This window comes from Pithys albifrons, chromosome 10 (genome assembly GCF_047495875.1).
Source record: "Pithys albifrons albifrons isolate INPA30051 chromosome 10, PitAlb_v1, whole genome shotgun sequence".
Lineage (NCBI taxonomy): Eukaryota > Metazoa > Chordata > Aves > Passeriformes > Thamnophilidae > Pithys > Pithys albifrons.
The window spans coordinates 31,429,361-31,450,297 of NC_092467.1; the positions used below are offsets into that span (position 1 = coordinate 31,429,361).

At 50.0% G+C, this 20,937-nt stretch overlaps 1 protein-coding gene across 11 annotated transcripts in view; it reads right to left on the minus strand.

Annotated features, from left to right (window-relative positions):
• The window catches only part of DOCK7 (dedicator of cytokinesis 7), a 97,969-nt gene extending 78,279 nt beyond the window's left edge, over positions 1–19,690 (minus strand). For 9 of the 11 annotated variants that reach the window (XM_071565769.1, XM_071565768.1, XM_071565765.1 and 6 more), the window contains exons 1-2: positions 19,548–19,690; positions 10,000–10,105 (exon numbers count right to left, since the gene is read on the minus strand). In XM_071565769.1, coding sequence (XP_071421870.1) covers positions 10,000–10,105; positions 19,548–19,585 — 144 coding nt within the window. In that variant the 5' untranslated portion in view covers positions 19,586–19,690. The remainder of the gene's footprint in view (positions 1–9,999; positions 10,106–19,547) is intronic. The other 2 variants (XM_071565774.1, XM_071565772.1) reach the window with 1 other exon arrangement.
• Between the last annotated feature and the right edge of the window lie 1,247 nt (positions 19,691–20,937).

Consider the following 20,937-nt stretch of genomic DNA (forward strand, 5'->3'; position numbering starts at 1 on the left):
TGGGGCAGTCACAGCTTCTCTGCCCAACCTGTGCCAGGGCCTGCCCACTCTCACAAGGAAGGATTTCTTCCTAATATCTCATCTAAATTTCTCCTCCTTCAGTTCAAAATTGTTCCCCCTTTTCCCACCACTACCTGCTTGTGTAAAAAGTCACTCTCCTTTCAGTACTGAAAGGCCCCAATGAGATCTCCCCTAATAAACATAACGGGGAATACTGGAGTATTCCTGTAGGGAAGCCTTGCCAGGGAGTCTGTTTCTTCCAAGAAGGGTTTGTTAAGACCCTCCAGAAACCACACTGTGGTTTCTGTAGCATCTGAAGCCCTGAGCATCTTCCCAACCAGGACTATGGAATAATCTAAATAAATGCCAAATCCATGCTAAAGAACATACAAAGGAAACCTGCTCAGAATTGCTGCTCTTTATTACACTCTTTAATTTTGTGTAGGCTGTAATTACAGATGAAATTTTGGACAACCTTTCAGATAATTCCTTAGAGACTTCCCTTGGTCTTTCTCCCAGGCTGACACTGCCACCTGACTGAGGGCAAGCACAGTTCTGGTGCTATGAAAATGAACAGGACTACCCAGGGAGAAAGGGCAGGTTGGTTTGAGTAAGAGAGGCATCACCTGCTCCCTGCCAACACAAACACCATGTTCATCATAGTCCTGATAAACTGAAAGCACAGAAGAAATCAAACAGGATTCTCTTTTGCAGACTTGCACATCCTAATTACCCCAAATCAACCCCATCACTTGCAAGCAACAATCCTGCCAAGATAAGTCCTTAACCTGACCACAGACACAGGTTCCATCTCTTAGCTAAGACACCAGCCTGCCTGACTGGGCTCCTACAAACTGACACCCCCCTGATGTAGGTGCACCTGTGTTGTTGCAGCCATGGCTCTCACAGTTGCAGTGCAAACCCCTATTTCAAAGGTTTACAACTCTCCTGCAATAAGGACACTCAAGCTTTCCTCTTTTAGGTTGTGTTATTCTTCACTGTTACATCCCCTTAAAAGCTGGAAAATAAAATTTCGCTCCTATCGACTTTGCCCTTCTCCAGACAGCAAACATTGTATTTTGCTGTGGCTTTAGTGCACTGCCTGTCTCCTATTTATTGCCTCCTCTTGAGCACCCACCTGCATCATCATCATCACTTACAGAAGAAGTACCTGCACAAATCTGGCTCTGTGAGGGGCATCACTTCATGGAGGGCAACACAGACCTCCATTTACCTCAGCCAAGCATCCCCAGGAATCAGGAGCAATGGGATAATAACACGGGAGCAAAGCTACGCCCAGGGCACCACTGCAAAGCTCACAGCTTGTTCCAGCCCACCATGGGAGCCAAGGCAGGTTTGGCTGAGGCCTGAACAGCCTCTCCCTGAATTCCTGCCCTACAGAGCCATTACACCTGTGCAGGCACCTGAGGACCCCAGGGCTGCTCTCCTGGCACTGCACAGCAGCTCAGGATGGGATCCCAGTACCAACTGGGGCAGAAACAGGGACCATTATTATCTGCACCTCACAGGCACTGGCTGAACACAGTGCCCTGATGCCCACAGGCATTCCAGGACTTGAACCTATCCCTTCCCTACACAAACAGCTGGGCAGGGGGGATTTCTGGAGCCTGTTCCAGCCCAACTCCCACGTGTTGTCCTGAGCATCATGAGAGGTCCCGTGGGACAGGCTCTGAGCACCACACTCAGATCCCAGCCATGACTTTGCAGACTCCTCCAGCCTGTGCATGTCAGCACAGCCATGAAAAGCCACATTCCCTCACATTTCCTTCTCCCTCCCTCACCTCTGCCCTCCCCTCTCACAGGGAGGCACAGCAGCATTTTAAAGGTGACAACACAGCAGGATGCATCTGGCAGAACAAGGACATGAACCCAAGCTGCCTGTGGCCCAATCCAAGCCCAATTTTCCTTTTATCTCAAAGGAATACCCAATTCCCAAGGGCAGAGACACAGCCTCTGTGAGGATCACAGTACAATTTGGGACCCTGTAAAAATGACAATGACAAGCACTGGAAGGTTGTTCCTCCTGTGTGGGAGTAAAATTCCCTGCAAGGATATGATAAGGGACCTTGAAAAATTAACCTCGCAGAGCTCCTCATCTCAGGGAGGATTCTGGCTCCTATTTTAACTTCTTCAAAATCAGGGTGGTGTTTCTTGCCAATTTTGAAACCAGGACAAAGTTCCATCTTAGCTTCAAGACCTCCTTAAATATTAAACAATTTCTAACGTGCTAAAACTGCAACAGATTGTGCCAAAGCTCCAAATTCTAAATTAATACCAACCTCCCACCCACTGCCTCCCTGGGCAAAATCCTGGAAGGACAGAAGCAGCAGATTAACATTTCAAAGCCCAGCCCCAGCCCTCTCTCAGCTCTCTCTGGGTCTCCAGGGCAAAGAGTCACTTCCCCTGTGGAGCTCTCTGGAATGCAGATGGGCCGTTCCTGCTCTGGCAAAATCCTGTCACCCTCAAAGGGATGCTGCTATCTCAGGGAACAGGAGTCAGAGCTGATGCACCCCGGGGAAAACTCAGCATAAATCTGAGAATACAAGAAACACAGTGTGCTAAAAAAACATGAAATTTGGAGGCAGGTTAAAGAAGGCAACAGTTTAAGAAATGTATTTGCTAAGCAGAGGCATCAGATTTATTTTTAAGTGTGAACTACAGGCAAGTCACTCTGAGAGGTTTTGAAACATGAGCAGTGCAATATTAACCCTTGACAATGCTCAAGTAATTGAAAAACATGTTTTACTTGCATAAATTATATTTTCTTTCAAGTAAACAATCCAAAAATTATCCAAATGGATCCAAATTTACTGTCTAGTGCCATCCCTGCATTTCAGAAAGCCCATACCCTTCACTTCATCAGCCTGTGATGGGTGAGCACAGAGAACTCCTGCACTTAATTTTTTGGCTGCATTCATAATATATGGAAATATTCAAACGACCCGAGGAGATTCCTGGGCTATCTCTGCTCTCCATCAGCCACAGACACCTCCCAGCCCTCTCCAAGGGTGACACCACCCCAGCCATGAGTGCAGTCATTCCCTCCCCACTGCCTCTGGAATGCAGCTCCCTATCTCCTGCTTTGCTCTGGCTTATTCCTTCCTCTGCATGGTGTTCCCAGAGATGTAATTACTGCAGAGAACAGCTGATGAGAGCCCTCCTTTCAAACTGCAAACGTGCCCCAAAGATTGCTGTAAGTGTTCTCTGTTAAGGCAAAACCTGTTTTAGAAAGAGTGTGAAGCCCCAGTTTTAAGATCTGAGACTATTCAGTATTAAGTTCTGGATTCTTTTTACAGACAAACCCTGTGAGATCTGCAATGTGTGTCAAATTCAGGTCCTATCACAATGCTTGAATTAGACAAACAGGAGGAAATGGATGTCCCATCCCTGGAGGTGTTCAAGGCTGGTGGGATTTGTCCCTGTCCATGGATGGGCTTTCAGGTTCCTTCCAACCCAAACCATTCCCTGGTTCTGTGAAATATTTGCAAATATATCTACCTAAAGAGGGATCCTACTGTAGTGAGTCACAGGCAGTCCCAAACCAGTGAGATGCTTTATGTACAAATATTGCCAGGTTATTTGCTATGATAACTGGCTGCTAATGTAGAAATCCATTTGGGTATAGAACTATTAATATTAATCAGAGATTAATGAGTTATCTGGGAATACTAAAGTAATTTCTTACCAAACCCAGCAAGACACAAGTTATGCCTCCAAGGATGGGGAAGAGGAAAGACAAGAGCTTTGATGACTAAGAATTGTGTAATTTCACCAAGAGCATTTGAAGAAAATGAAGGTTTTGATAAAGAAAAACAAGTGCTGAGACTGATCCCAAAGAGTGTTCCTCTGATGAACTGTGACAAAGCTGAGAGCAGACACTGAGACAACAGTGAAGAAGTGAAAAAGCCAAACAGTTTGACCAGAGGCTGCAGAAAAATCACAGCTCCCCCACTCATGGCAGAAACACTCTGTGGAGAGACCCCTCTGGACCCTTGGGGTTCATACAAGCAAACCCTGGTGACTCTGAGCCCTGGAACCACGAGCAGGGGGGCTCCTCGGGGTGGGAAATGCTTGGCACAGTCACATCTCAGTTATCCATGGACAATTTATCCCCTGCATGGATGGATTAACCACAGGGCACATGAGGAGGTGTCATGTAGAGCTGCCTGTGCTGTTCAGCGGCCTCAGACACTCCCAGGGATCCAGGGGCAGCCACAGCTTCCCTGGGCACCCTGTGCAAGGCCCTGCCCACCCCCACAAGGAGGAATTTCCTCCCAAAATCTAACCTTTGTCAGTGGGAAGCCATTCCCCATTATCCTGTCACTCCATCTCTGCCCAAAGTCCCTCTCCAGCTCCCTTGGAGCCCCTTTAGGCACTGGAAGATGCTCTGAGGTTTCTCTTCTCCAAGCTGACCAACTTCAGCTGTCCCAACCTATTTATTAACAGGCCTGTCACAAATGCTTCACTTAAGTAACCAAAATTCTTTAGTATAATAACAGTTAAGCTTATTTATGTCTGTTAACATATAAACTGTGTGAGTTCCTGCAGAGACTGCCCAACCTTTCAGTGGACACCACTCACCCACTGAGCACCCAAACCCTGGTGCCCTCAGGGCTCCCTGCTGGTTTTAGCAAGACAGGGAGCAGTTTTAACCTCCCAAAGAGAGAGCCTGCCCCAGAGCAGAGCCAGCTGTGAGCAACCCCAGTGGGAGGGGCAGGGAAGAGGATGTGGATGCCTCTCCCATCCTCCCTGCCTGATGAGGACAGACCATTTAGCGAGGAAGGGCAAAACCTCCAGGAAACACATATAATGGGAGTCACCATTAAGCCTTCATCAGCTCTGAGACAGCATTAAGACTTGGCTCGTTTTCCTTTTCATTTCAGTGATTTTGGTGATAAAATTACTTGGCCCCAAACACTTCAAAACGCCCTTTGCTGTGCCACACAGGATACTGTCATGTTTCCCCTTGCTGTGCTTCCCATTCACTTGCACAAATTATCTTTTCTTCTTCCTTTAAATTGTGTTCAAATAAACAATTAAAATATACAAAGGAACCTATATGCTCTCATTGAATAATTAGATGGTATCTCTGAACTCACAGCCAAAGTCTGCCATCCAATAAATCCAAGACAAAGCTTCAATTAGCCCAGATAATGCCCACAAACCCAGCAGTGCTTTGCAGGGATATGTAAATGTCAGCACCTGCATTTGCCAGGAGAAAAAGGAGCACTGAGAGCAGACATGGTCAGATCACATCACGTCCAAGAATCCAGACCCCTTTATTCCCAGACTAATTAGTGTCTCCTATAACAGTGTTCCTTCACACACTGACACTCAGCTGTGCTGTAACACATCAACAGGCAGGAAATATTACCCCAATCCTTTGGAAAGAGCTGTGATTTTTTTGTAAAACAACTGAGTATAAGTTCACTCTGCTTATTTGCAAGTTTTGTGAAAAGCTGCTGCTCTTCTAACTAAAATCACAGAATCATTAAGGTTGGAAAAGTCCTCCAAGATTGAGTCCAACCTTTGACCAACCACCTTGTCAACTCAACCACATCACTGAGTGCCACACCCAGCCACTAAAATATACCTTTAAAGATTTAAAGAAATGGGAAAAAAAAGACCTCTAAATATTCTTAAAAATTAAGAAAATTTTCTTTTCTTCGGGAAAAATAAAAATCAATTAAATTTTGGACAACAACCAAAACCATGTCAAATATTATCTTTGGCACTCAAAAGTGAAAACAAAAATCCGAGATAAGCCTTTCTCTAACTCGAAAAATATAAATATTATTAAGCAACAAAAGCTGCTGCATGTACAACAAGGCACAGAAACAACTGGGCTACAACTGAAGAGAAGTCCTGATACCCAGTGATTACTTTCTGTCCTTTGACAGCATCCTCTGCCCTCCTGAAAGGACACCAGACGTGAGGAAAAATGGACTGTGAGTCCATTTGCAGACACAAACCAAAACTCTGCTCTTCCTGCACCACAGAAACTGTGGCTGCCCCCTGGAAGTGTCCAAAAACAGCCTAGATGGGGCTTGGAGCAACCTGGGATAGTGGAAGGGGCATGGGAGGTGGGACTGGATGAGCTTTAAGGTCCCTTCCAACCCAAACCATTCTGTGTCCCTGTGATTCAAAGCAGCACAACAAGCAGCCAAACATCAAACTAAGATTCAGAGAAAGCTTTTTCTTCCTCAGTAACTTTGCTAAGTCTGACAATCCACAAATCCAGCTTCATCCAGGTAAAACTGCTGCAGAAATCCAGAGGGAACAGTGGGAACAGCATCCAGCAGGGAGAGAAGTGATGCCGACAGAGTTAACAGGCACCACAAGGAGCAGCTCAACAGAGAAAACAAACTTGGAAAGAAAAGAAAGTGGTTAGTCACTAAGGATTATAATGGCCCATAGTAAACAGTCGGGTTCACCAAACAAACAAAGCACATTCCCCATCCTGCAAGATGCTGGGAATTCTCTGAAAGGAAGTGCAGCCCCTGTGCTTTCAGGGCATCCACTCAGTGGGGATTCGTGGCGAGGAGCACCAGCTCCTCCAGGGAACACTGAAGCCCTGGAGGCATCCAGGGTGAGCACAGCACGTGGCTCACAGCACAGAGCACAACCAGCGAGGTGCAAACACACACTCCCTCCACCAGTGGGTTTAGAGAGACTTGAAAATGTAACTTCAAAAAATAACCCCTCCTTCGTGTAACTCTCAGAGCTTCTCAGCAACAAAAACTGACAGTGCCTTCTGTGCTGGGTTGCAAAAATAAAAGCTCAGAGCTGCAGGGACTGCATCCTGCCAGGAGTGCCAGCTTGGCACCTCGGGTGACACTGGGGAAGCCTCTCGAGGCCTCGGACCTGTGTCTGGGGTTTGAGGAATGTGCAATTCAAATCAGCTGCTCCCAAAGTGGCAGGAGGGTGGAGGCTGACAATAATAAACCCATTTGAAAGCAGTGTCTTCTCCCCAGCTCTACCAGAGACCAAATTAGAAACAGTTCTGGCAACATTTTGTCTGCTGCTTGTCAGGCAAAGGAAAGAGACTTGTTAAAATTCAGCTGATGGGTTTTTGCATTTATGCAGGTTCAGCCACGGGCAGGTCTGTGGGGTGGGGAATGTCCCTGCACTGGCTCCACCCAACAAGAAACAAAAGGCTCAACCAAGCACAATCTGAGGGCTCTTCATTCACCAAAACATCCATCTCTCCATGAAATGTCTCCACTGGACTGTGAGGCAAAGACTCTCAGACAAACTACCATAAGAGCTGCTGGTGGCAACTGCCAAGAGGGAATCAGTGCTGACCTTACCTGGACCAGAATTACCCCACCATGATGAGCAAAGAGGGGCATGAGAGACCACACCTGCACTACCACCTGGAGTCACAGAATCATGGAATATCCTGAGCTGGAAAGGACTTAAAAGGATCATCCAAGTCCAACTTGTGTCACTGCATAGGACAGCCCCGGGAATCCCACCATGTGAGTGTTGTCCAAACACTCCTTGAGCTCCTGGAGGCTGAGTATGGAATATCCTGAGCTGGAAGGGACTTAAAAGGATCATCCAAGCCCAGCTCCTGTCCCTGCACAGGACAACCCCAGGAATCCCACCTTGTGAGTGTTGTCCAAACACTCCCTGAGCTCCTGCAGGCTGTGCCCCAGTTCCATGGCGTGCACTCACCAGGGCAAGGTGCTGCCACTGTGCACATACTGCAGTGAGGCTCAATCCCACATTACTAAAGCTCCCATCCACTGTAGCAGGAATTTCCTATTTCCTCCCACACCACACACCCCACTTCAGGCTTTCAAACCAGTGTGGCTACAGTAAGCTGAGCTCTGCCAGGGCAAACACAGCTTCACAGCAGCAATGCCTTCCCTCTGCATAATGCAGATTATCAAACCAGGCCAGACAGGCCCAGCAGATTCTGACAGATGCCTAAGGGAGAGAAATTAACCCAAAATTCAGACAAGCGAGCCTCTGTCGTATTATGCAGCCTCAGGATACAGACTCATGACTTAACTAAATAGACTTTTCCTCCAGACTATCTCCTCCAAACTATCACTCTGTGTTAATCATCCTTCTGCAGAGCATCTCTGCCCAGCACCCAATTTAACCTGACAAACTAGGAGCTTGTCACAGCAGCCATCACACAGTGCAGTTGGATAGGGGAGGCTCAGAGCCTGCTTCCAGCCAGCATGACCTTTTCCAGCATTTTTATGGATTCTTGCATGTGTTTACTGCAAACACCACAGGATAATGAGAGCTACCAGAACTGAACACAGGGCTGGCACCACCCTGACCAACAAACCTGACCCTGCATTAGGAATTACAGGGCTGAAGCTCTGAGCATGAACACCTGGATGATGGCAGAATGAAACACCTTAGAAATGGGAAGAAAAAATGGAGATAATTCAGAGAGAAAGGGGGTGACACAAGGGAAAACTGGTCAAAAACATGGCTGGGTGAGTGAGGAGCAGCTTGGGGAGATTCACAGCAGAGATCTCACTTTTTGGAAGCAGTGGGGAGTAGAAAAGCAATTCAGATAACTTGTTCCAAGGTGAAACCACATGTGAGACAAGTGAGGCACAGGAGCTCATGGGATGGACAACCAATGGGTTCTGAAGAGCCAGCTGAGTTCCTCAGCTACCCACTTGCTGCAGGGGAGTGGACTCAATGACCCTGAGTGCTCCAGCCAGTCCTACACCACTAATAGCACAGGACCCTCCCTATTCTAATGCTGGATTATGCAAAAGACCATCCAGAACTGCCAAGTCAGGGCTTTGCTCTGTGACTCCCTGGCACAGCAGAGCTGTTGTGCTGAGGCATTCGTTGGCCACGCCACCCTCGTTTACCTCCTCCCTGTGCTCCCTCCCCACCACTGGGCACAGCAGCCTCCTGCTCTGCCTGTGCTCACACAGCTGAGGCACTGGGAGGGACAGGAATTCCAGCCCTCCTCAGTCCCCACAGCCTCTGGCACAGCCGGGTCTCCTCTGAGATGAAGCCTCTGCCTGAAGTGAAGTCATTCTTCTAAGCCAGAGGTCAACGTGGAGATCCCTTTTGAGGTTACACCAGCTCTGAGCACACGTTTGTGCTCCACAGGAAAAGGTTTAACACATCACACTGGACACAAAGCAGAACATCAACTGAGGAAACACTGCAGGACCCAACTCCAAAGAGAGGAACTCTGGTAACTCACAACACTTGCACAGACTGCCAGATTGAGAGCACATTTCCAGTCCTGCCTGACCCAGTCATCTCTCTCTGAAGGAAACAAGATGTTATAATATTTGTTTTCCAAGCTGACTTCTGCAAAAGAAACTGCCATGACCCGAAGCAACAACCCAAATCAAACACTTCCAATAATACAGTTCCAGTCTGAAAAAGTTTGCTGCACTCTCAGAATGTTTACCACAATAAATATTGAAGATTACTGGCAGCCCATGCAAGGAAATTTGACTTCAGAAAGGGTGATTCTGACAATATAACCTACATTTCAGCCGCTCTTAAAAGTGGACTGCAAATTTGTAAGTAAACACACATTCCTGAGAAATAACCAGATTCCACTTGCAAAGTTACATTTAAAATACCTCAGAAGAGTAGATGAGCTGCTGTGGTCCTGCTCTGAAGAGTGGCAAGAAGGACAGCAAAAGAGCAACCTGAGTGCATGAGGTTGCAAAGAGCTCTCCATGGAAAGAACCACACACACAAGGAATTTAATGCCCAGTCCAGGCTGTTCTGGGATGAAACAACTAACATTTGGTCAAGGGAGCACCTTGTCCTGCAAAGATTCTGCAGCAACACGAATTCCCAGCCACGCCAACTGATTTGCAACACAGAGACCACCAAAACTAGTGGGTTTTGCATGGAATTATTTTTCTCAGTGTTCTCAGAACCACTCAGGTCACCAACCTGTCAGCACTGCATTTGTTTCCAAGTGTTAATGAAAATAACTGCACCCCCTGTGCAGGCAGTACTCACAGTGGTGTGGTGGGAGACGCTGCCTCCGATGGTGAGGTTCTTGAGGAGCTGTGGAGAACCTCCATACTGCCCTGAGATCTGCTTCCTGACCTCCGCAGCCACGGTCCTGCAACGACACAGGGATAGGGTTACCTCTGGGAAGGAATCCCAGTGAGGATGATTGATCCAACACACTTCACAGGGCTGTTGGAGTGAAACCAAGGTGCTGGTTGCAATAGGGGTGTCATCACCTGGTGGGAACAGACCCTGCATAATGAATTCCCAGGAATCACAAAACTCTCACAACATACACGTTCTTTGGATATCAGAAAAAAATTCTTTGCGGAGAGAGTGCTCAGGGATTGGAATGGGCTGCCCAGAGAGGGGGTGGATTCCCCATCCCTGGAAGTTTTGAAACTGAGCTTGGCTGTGGCACTGAGTGCCATGATCTGGTAAAGGAACTGGAGTTGGACCAAGGGTTGGAGTTGATGATCTTGGAGATCTTTTCCAACCCAATCCATTCTATGATTCTATGGATGTGACACTGAGTGAGAATCCACCATGTCTTGATCCAACCCCACTGTGATCACCAGCCCAGGGCACTGAGTGCCCTGGGCTGGTGATCACAGTGGGGTTGGATCAAGGGTTGGACTTGATGATCTTGGAGGTCTCTTCCAACCCAATCAATTCTATGATTCTATAAAGAGCAATTCATTTTTTCCTGCTCTTTTGTGCACATCTGTGGCAATAAAATCCATGTGACCTTGAGCACAAATTAACTTGTTCTCAGCAGGCTCTTTCCAGTTCCCACCAAGGAAAGCTCTTCTGCAGAGCTCTCCTCACCCCTCAGCAGCTCCAAGCCTGGTCACACAGCTGCTCCTGGACTCTGCATTTTCATCCCTTGCCTATTTTTGGGTTTTGCAGTCACAGTTAGACAAGAGACCAGGAAACAAACGATTCTGTCAGAACAAAGAAGTGTTTCCCTTTCCCTGTAGGAAAGGTGAAGGTGGGACTGTGGACTAGCAGAGGGGACACTGGCTAGCAGGGCACAATGCCTTGTGGTCTCTGCCAGAATTCCCATCACTGGGCAATTTTCTTAGCAGGAAGGAAAAGCACAGAGCAGCCCTTCCATGCCTGGAGGGTCAGTCTCACACTGTGACCCTCCAGGGTTTTCTATTTTCCCCAAAGTGCCACATTGTCACTGGTAAGGTTGAAAATACAGCAGGTAGGTAAAACCACCTGAGGACGGAATGAAAGGCAAGGAAGAGCCACAACAGAGGGAAATGCTGATGGTCCAGGACTGTCTCAACAAAGAGCCACAGGGCCAGCCAGCCCTCCACAGCCACTCACAGCCACCCACCCTGCAGCCCTGCAGGAACCTGCAGCTCCTCTCAGCAGGGACAGCCAAGTTTCTGAGTACGGTGGAAATGGTTTTGTTCCAAAAGCAAACTATTCCCTCCTCAGAAAAGTGCTTTGCTGAAAGGCTGCTGAATACCTACAGGACCTCACCAGCATGAGAGGGCTCCTCTCTAGGAGTCAACAACCAATTTATTAGTGACAAACCCACTCCCAAGCATCATCCACCAAATCACTGCCACCCACTCTGCTCCCAGAGTGAATTCCCAGCTCCAAAGAGACTCTAACCAGTCCCTTTCCCAGCTCCACAGAGACTTTAACCAGTCCCTAAGACAGATGAAGAGGCTGCAAAGACACAGGTGACCCTTCTCTGCTGTATCAGTGATCTTTGCAGGAGCAGCACCACGGCTAAGAGACTCTCCCTGATCTCACCAGGGCAACTGTGTAGTGTCTCAGCACAACATGAGCTGATGAAATCCTGTCAAGTAGATGGTTAAACCCTCCCTGAGCAAAACCTCAGCACAAGGGTGGGCTCCTGCTTTGGGATTGCTGGTGGCCAGGAATGGAGGCAGTTAGATGCCACTGCTGCCCATGGAGAGAGGGGAACACTAAGAGGGAACCAGCTGGGCCAACCAAGGCTACCATGGAAAGCAGATGTTTCCTCAGGCCAGAGGATGGGTGTAAGATCAGCTGGAGGAAGAATTATTTTGTCTTTTTCAAAAAGTGGACTGCAAAAGTAAAAAAAATAAAGTTTTATGTATTCTGGCTGGAAGAAGTCACTTCCTTCATGTTTGCCTTTATCCACAGGAGCTGATGTTTTCACTTCTGAAGGGTGGCTTCTGAAAAACTGACCAAGCAGCTCCTTCTGGGGACACACAATACCCAGGGAAAACCACCCCCTGCTCCCACCACATGCACACACACACGTGAGGACACGTTTGTAGGAAAATTGGGAATGCATTAAAATGGCTGCTTGGCATGGCAAACACTGTGCATGTGTGGCTGATGAGTTAAAAGCCTGCCCTCGGGTTGCAGACGGGCTGTGCTTTAAACCAGACCCCTGCTCGGTGTGTTTGGTGTCACTCCTGACGGTGCACAGAGCCCTGGCAGGGAAAATCAGAACCCACGTCTCACCACACAGCACAACACAGGAAAAACTACAAATCCTTCCCCATTTGCAAGAGACATTGTTTCCAGATGGAAAGTACAGCCGGAGGAGGAAACCTGTCCTCAGCTGTGCAACCACAGCCGTGCTGCTCAGTGCCTGCTCCTCGTGGACCCCAGACAGGCTCTGGGACAGACCCCAGGGCGTTCTCTGCCCTTCCCTGTCCTGCATGTTGGCCTCAGCTGGGAGCTGGGCTGTGTCAGGGGCTGTACACTCCAGACTGGAGCAGAAACAAGCCCAGCTGCAATGCCCATTGCTCAGGGGCACTGAGTTTGCACGGCTGTGACTGCACTGCCCGACACCATCACGGCTGAGAAGGGCATTTGGTGCAACAGGGGAAGAAATGTGGTACAACAAAAGGCTGGCACTCATTAACACTGTTGCTGCCTCATTATAACTTCACTGGGTATTAAAAATCACCCTGAAGCACGACCACAGAAAGTCAGACCTGAACCTCCTGTGGGTTTCACCAAGACACCATCATTACCCTCAGCTCTCAAGCACTCCTGCCTCTCTGGCTTCCCCAAGTACCGATCAAACCTCTCCCCAGGTGGAGTAAAGGGATCCTGTCTGAACCTCGAAATTCCTGAGTGGAGTCTGCAGGACTTATTTAATCCAAGGCTGCTCACGTTGGCTCCTCTCTGTACCACTGCATTCACACCTGGGCACCATCTCCCCACTGGAAAGCACCATGTCTGGCATTTAGAAACCATCTTCTAATGGAATCTGACCACCAAATGTATATCTGGGTGATCCATACCCGGTACAGTGCCAGCAGTGCCAGGTTCAATGGCTCTCCTCCCACCCCTTCCCACTTGCCAGGTATCCCCTCCAGCCCTCCTTCTGAGCAAGGACAGAGCCTGCAACAGCCTCTGGGCTCCTCCACCACCCTGGTGGCTCTTCTGTTTGCTCCAGCTGCAATCACACCTTCTAGCACGTGTTTCATCCTGGTCACTCACTCCAGATGAGGAGTAGAACCTTCCCACAACCAAATGAATACTTTCCTACTGAGAAAACACTTCAGCTGACTATTTTGGGGGGCTATTTTCTCACTGCTTCATCACACAGGGTCCCAGTTTCCCTAAACCTGACAGCACCTGGGCTAGAGGAAGGTGTCCCTGCCCATGGCAGGGGGATGGAACAAGAGGAGCTTTAAGGCCCCTCCCAGCCCAAGCCATTCTGTGAACACACTTGGCTTCTCCTGCTCCTCCATCTCCAAAGGCTGTTTGTCCATGACAAACTATTCATGACTAGCAGTCCATGTCACAGTGTAACCCTGAGCACTATTTCCACCCAGAAGCAATGATTCCTAAACCAACTTGGATGGGACATCAAGCCCAAGCAGAAAAGAGAAATAAATTTAAAAATACTCTCCAAATGTAAAAAAAAAATCAATTTGGTAGGCAGAAGAGCCATTAAAGCTTTGGTAATTCAAAGGACAAATAAAATCTTGCCTCTTTAATAACTATCTAATATTCAACACGTAACCTGGGATCCTCAGACAAACATTCCAGTTAATTACAGCCCACAGCCTCTCGAATGCCTGTGTTTAAAGTACATCTTCCCCAGTCACTTCCTTTCTGACCTTCTTCACTGGTTAATTATTGTGTGCATGAGGTTCACACAGACAAAAAAAAAAGAAAAAACACAAAGAAGAGGAAAAAAATTCCCCTTGGAACTGACTTCTAAAGCAAAACAAAACTGGGCATTCTCAAAGTACTCTGAGCTGCAAATAACAAAATGAAACCATTTGTTTGCACTCCCCTGGTTCTTTTACTACACACAGAAATCATTTCTGTTTTTATGTGGCCTGCCTGGTCAGAACCAAAAATTGTTCCTTTTTTATTTAGTTCTTTTTTAGCTTAAGCAGAGCACTGGAAATATCAGTTCTTCTTTTTGCCTTCCCAAAAAAAGCTCCCCAAGATTTGCCTGGTTGTGCCAAGCAAGGGCAGGATCTCTTCCCTTTCACAGCAAAGGTAAATCAGGACACAGCCTTGGGATCACCCACTGCAGGATTTGAGGCAGTCCCTCCTTTCCACAGCCCTTCCCACCGGGAAAGAGCAATGCAAATTGTTCCTTCCCATCCTGCTAATTGCAAAACTCCTGCCTGCTCTTCATCTTGTGTGTCACGTGCAGTGACTGCGCTCAGGGAGCCTTTGCCTCTTGAGAAGGACAGGCTGGCACAGCGAGGCATCTGTGCCACCAAAGCTGCCTGTCCTCCCTCAGAGCAGAGCAAACTGTATTGACACACAGTTTAAAGTGAAAGCCTCGCCCTCTGCTCACCCAGCTCGCTGTGTACAACTGCACGTGGCTGGAGGCATCTCCCTACTGTTCTCACTCATGGTGCTTGGATCTGAACTCCCAATGGCACTGGCTGGCTGTGCCTGTGGTGCCACTGCAGGGAGAGGACCTGTCCCTCTGTCCCTGCATGCTCCACCTGGGCTCTGCTGCCTCCATCCAGGTGTGAGTCACCAGGTGAGCGTCCCTGGTGGAGAGGGACTTGCTCCAGGGAGAGCTCTGCCCTGGATTCAGCCTTCCTCCAAAACCCGAGGTCCTGTTTCCTTCCCCTTGGAGTGAAGTGGGTTTGATTTACAGCTGAGGAAATACCCAGCCTGATCCCGACTGCTGCGGGGAACGTGTGGGTTCTTAAATTAACACACATGAGCAATAAGATGTTCCCTTTTTCCTCACCATATTAAAAGAGAAGACACCACACAATGCTGCCTGTGGTGCTTTTCTGATAATATTTGATTACTGAGGCTGAAACGTCACCCCTGGGCTGCAGCAAAGGGAATGAGCTCCCAAGACACTGGACTGGGAAATCACATCAGGACTGGGCTCTGCAGGAGATCAAAGTCACATCTCACACTAAAAACACCCAGCCAAAGAAGGAAGACTTGTGCAGAGGAGCAGCTCTGCAGCAGAGCCCAGGAGATGGTGTGTTGTCCCTGCCTTCTCCTGCTTTAAGCAGCCAGGGATTTTCTTGGGCTTCCCAGAGCGCTGCCAACTCCCACAGGAGACACCCACAGTGGCTGAACAGGGGCAGCCAACGGGCGTTGGGAGGGGGCTGCTCTGAAATCTCTGCTAAGAAACCCTGTCACTGATCCATGACAGTGTTTTGACAATGCAAATGACATCTGGATGTGGGAAGAGAATAAGCTGTGATGAAGATCCTGCTGTGACCACAACACTTCTGTCCCCATTCGCAGATCCTGTAAGGCAGTGACAGCTCTGCAATGGGTTTCAGTGGGTGCAGGTTTCACACCCTCCCTGTTTACCCCAGGGCTGGGCAAAGGTGGCTCTCAGGCCTCCCCGACACATCCTTCAGGCAATGTAAAAGGGCTCTAAATGAACACAAAGGTAAATTCAGCCTTCCCAAGTCCCCTTTTACAGCACTCCATCAGTGCAAAGGGAGCTGCAGCAGAAATAAGATGCTCGTTCTGAAAATGCAGCAAACACAAGTGTTTCCCCCTGAATTCAAATCCACAGAGACAAGGAGCTGTGTCTACTTCAGAAATCTGTGCATTTTAAGAGCCCTGGATGATGGGGAATTTCCAAATCTGTCAGCCAGGGCTCTGCTGAAGACCCCTCAGCCCAGACAGCAGCACCTCATGGCACTGTGGGGCTCCTGTTCACACAGAAGCACCTCGGAAGGGGCTGGACCCACAAGATGAAAACAGTTTTCTCCAGACTCCATTAAGAGCTGGGGATGGGAAAACTGAAAATTCTCAGAAAGAAAATGCAGAGCAGTGGTAAAAATCACACTGTATGAGGCTGAAACACACAGCAAAGCAGAGGGTAAGGCAAGATGTTGTTCAAGTCAGAAGGAGCCTCTTTAACTGTGGAATCAGTAAAGGAGAAGCAAAACTCTTTCCAAGTCAAGACACTTGCAAAGTGGCAACGGTCTGGCCAAAGAAGCAGTTCTGGATTCCCTGGATAACCCGATGCCAGGATGCCTAAAAGCAACAACAAGGCACTGAGTCAGGGGCTCACATGAAAGGCTATGTGGGTTTGACTGAACTGTGTTTGTTCAGTCAGGTTTAAAGGGTGATTTTTTGTCTCTATTTAAACTCTAAAAAAACCTGCACACGTTTTCCTCTGCCTGGCCCTGGAAAAACTGGAGTGCTGGGATATGACATGCTTCAGTTAATAGGACATTCAGGAACACAGAACTGACCTTTTAGGTGGGGGGGTGTCCACATCCCATTTCTCTGCCAAGGGGCCCCAGACCCAGGAAATGTACTGGGATATGCAGCTGGGAATGTGAACTGGACACAGGTGACGGGGTGAGTGTTTGGTGGGGATGGTGCAGAACAAGCCCGGAGGGGCCAGACACAACATTAAACACTCAACCCTGCTGAGAACAGCTTTAAACTGCCAGAGGGCAGGGTTAGGTGGGATATTGGGAAGGAATTCCTGGCTGGGAGGGTGGGCAGGCCCTGGCACAGGGTGGGCAGAGAAGCTGTGGCTGCCCCATCCCTGGGAGTGTCCAAGGCCAGGTTGGACAGGGCTTGGAGCAACCTGGGCTGGTGGGAGGTGTCCCATGGCACGGGGTGGAACAAGATCGTCCTCGAGGTCCCTCCCAACCCAACCAGTCTGTGATTCTGTGAACAGGCCCCTCAAGGATAACACACTGACTGGTTTTCATTGAGACATCTTATGGAGTGAACTTCACCTCTGCCAGTGTGGATTGTGCCTCCCACTAACCCTCCCCAAGTCCCCAAACACCTCACGAGCTGCACAGAGGCACTGAAGTACATCTGTCCTTACCCTGAGAAGGAAACAACAGTGTATGTGCCACCACTGAAGTATTATGATACTGCAGAAGGGCATGATCCGATACAGTTTAATAAAAGAATTCTTTCCAATTCAAAATTTCAGCCAAAATCTCAGGTATTATTAAACCACCATAGCAAGTTTAACTCAGGAGTTTCTTCCGATGGAGCCAGGAAGAATCAGCAAGCACATGTGATGGCCAAAGTTCAGGTTAAACCTCTGCTTTAAAGCCTCCTAACAAACCACCCAGAAGGGCCCCATCCTGAAGATACCCTGTAACAGACAGTAGCAAAAAGATATCTTGAAACTGCTGTGGTATTCACTGATAGCCCCTCCCCAGCACTTAAAGATTCAGATGCAATGACCTGGCACAAGCACTGGCATTGGGAATATACCCTGAGGTGCAGGACACTGGCTGAAGAAACCTGGTAAAGCAGAGCTGTGAGACCACATCTGTGCCCGTTCCAAGAACAGGACAGCCCATCCTGTGTTTCTTCTTCTACCTCGACTGTAACTGCCCATTTACAAACGTGCAGTTTGATACCTAAATGAATTTACTTTCATGGATCTGAATTACATCCCATTTGAGGGACAGGCTATCAGGCAAACCAAGAGCAGCACGGCTACTTCCTGTGAGTAAGACAAATCCTGTGACTGCCTCCACGAGTAAGCCAAACCGGAGGGCACAGTGTGAAAATGGGATGGAACTATTCTTCTTCAAACAATGGAGCTGGGGAGGGCTTCCAGCAGCCACCAACACAGCTCGGGGGATTTCCATACCTTCCTTATCCTCTGAAACTGTAACGTTCACAGCAGCACGGTCTGTGACAGCCTGAGAAGGGCAACAGCCCACTCTGGGCACCTCTGGCCACAACATCTCAAGTTTCTGCCTCCACAAGCACTGCACGTGCAGCCCATGAACCAGGAACTCGAGGTTCCTCAGAACACGACACTACAATATGGGAAATCCCACAGAGAAATACAACCATCTTGCAAATAAGTGTAAAAGAAAGAGTGGGAGATGCAACAGCCTCACTGCAGACCACCTGGGTCCTTCTGCCGTGTCACAAGGGCCACCTCTGCCCACACACACACACTGCTGCCCCTTGGTCTGAGCACACACCCAGCGAACTGGGTGAGCCCAGGGGGCACAGAGGTGGCACATCTGTGCTGTGGCCCCATGAACTCGCCACACCAGGAAGAACACTGTGAGCACCGCAGTGGTCACCCCAGGGCCACTGTACTTCACTTCCTGCCAGGGCTGCACAGCTCTGAGGCTCTCACTTCAGTCTTGTCCTCTCATGTGACTATTTCTATGGCTACAATCAAAAAGCAGGAAAAACGGTCTGGCAGCGAATCCATCTCTCCCCATTCTTTGGTCTGTCACATTGACCCCTGGCTGGTGCACACCAGAATCTCCAGAGAACCAGGAGAGAGAAACAATGTTTTCAGTCCTGTCTCCAGGGAGCAAGTGGCGTGGAACTGATGCCACTGCTCTACCTCCAACCCAGCCTTTTCCTCTGACCTATTTCCTTGTGCATGACCCTTTTCCATCACAGCTCCTATTTGTACCTACAATTTCTCACTCAATGGCATGAAAATGATACTTCTTTCACTACCACCTACAGCCTCCTGAAGAGCAAGGCTAAACTGGTGGTTCTCCCTTCCACTCCACTGCCAGGCCAAGGCAGGAGAAGGGCCAAGGCCACCAAAGACCACCTGGTCACAACTGCGAACAGAAACAGTGTCCCCACCTGGAACCACATGTCTGAATGGGAACACAGACCTGCAGAAACCTGCCATTAGCCGGTAATTTTTTACACATTTTCCCTTTGAAAACACAGCAGAACTTGGGGAAGGCGCAGGGCGGTGTGTGCGGGGCTGTGCCGCGGGGACCCGGCCCTGCTGTGCCCGGCCCGGGGGAGCTCCGTGCCCCAGACCCGCGCCCAGGTGCGGGCCGGCCCGGCAGGAAAGCGCCCATTGTGCGGCCACAGGGGCTGCACAAAGCGCCGGGCCGCCCTTTGTTCGCGCCAGCGGAATTCCACCGCTCTTTTCCTCCCTTTTTTTTTAATTTTCCCCTCCCTCCGCCGCTCCCCGGCGGGGCTCCCCGGGGCACAGCGGGCCCTGGGCGGCGGGCGGGGGGCGCAGCGGGGCGGACCGTGCCAGCGCCCCACAGGCCGGGAGGGCTCCCGCGGGCCGCGCCGGGCCCGCTGTGCCCCGGGGCGCGCCGGGTCCCCCCGCGGGCCCGACCCCGCCCAGCCCGCCCCGGTACCTGCTGATCTTCTGCGCGAAGGCGCGGCGCTCGGCCATGGCCGTGCCGAGGGCTCCGCGCCGAGGGCTCCGCGCTCCGCGCCCCGGCCCGGCCAGCGCTCGGCCGCCGTAATGCTCCGGCGAGCCGCGCACCCGCCCGGCGCAGCCCGCGCAGCTCCCACCCCCGGCGCGCGCCCGCGCCCGCCCCCTTCGCGCGAGGGGCCGCTCCTCGCAGATATACGGCGGGGCGGGGAGGGACCGGCACTGTGCCCATCCCTGTGCCTCTCCTTGTCCCTGTCCCCATCCCTGTGCCTCTCCTTGTCCCTGTCCCCATCCCGGTCCCTTTCCTTGTCCCCATCCCTGTGCCTTTCCCTGTCTCTGTCCCCATCCCTGTGCCTTTCCCTGTCCCCGTCCCCATCACAGAATCGATTGGGTTGGAAAAGACCTCTGAGATCATCAAGTCCAACCCTTGGTCCATCTCCAGTCCCTTTACCAGATCATGGCGCTCAGTGCCACGGCCAATCTCAGTTTAAAACCCTCCAGGGAAGGGGAATCCACCATACATCCCCATCCCTGTCCCTTTTCTTGTCCCTGTCCCTTTCCTTGTCCCTGTCCCTTTCCTTATCCTCATCCCCCTCCCTGTCCCTTTCCTTGTCCCTATCCCCATCCCCATCCCCATCCCGTTCCTTGTCCCTCTCCCCATCCCTTTCCTTATCCCTGTTCTGCCCTCCCCTGGGCTCAGACAGACTCCGCAGTGCCACTTTATTCCCATTGGCAAACGGAGCGGGTTTGGGGTTGTTCCTGGCACTGATCTGTGGATGGTTTGGGAAAAGGCTCTCCAGCCAGCTCACACCTCCCCACAGCTCATGCCAGTCCGCACCCAAAACTGCTGCAGGGGTCCTGTGTGTGCCAAGCCTTGGGGGCACCTCACAGAATCACAGAACCAGTGAGGGTGGGAAACACCTCTGAGGTCATCGAGTCCAACCTGGGCCCAAACACCACCTTGTCAATCAGACCATGGCACTGAGTGTTATGTTCAGTCTTTTCTTTAACACCACCAGGGGTGGTAACTCCACCACCTCCCTGAGCAGCCCCTTCTGATGTCCAATCGCCCTTTCAGTGAAGAAATTCCTGCTGATGTCCAACCTAAACCTCCCCTGGCACAGCTCCGGACCTCACTTGGTGTCACAGGGCTACCCATGTCCCCTCCCAGTGTGGCACTGAGGGATCCACTGCCCACCACGGTCCTGCCTGCAAGGACACAACTGGGCTATCAGTCTGTCCTGCCCTGTGTGGAACCAACTTTACCTTCAGAAAGACTAAAAATCATCCCTAATGATGACTCAGAAGATGGTTGGAAGAGTGCAACATCCATCTCCCCATCCAAACAGGGAGTGGCAATCTCTCCAGCC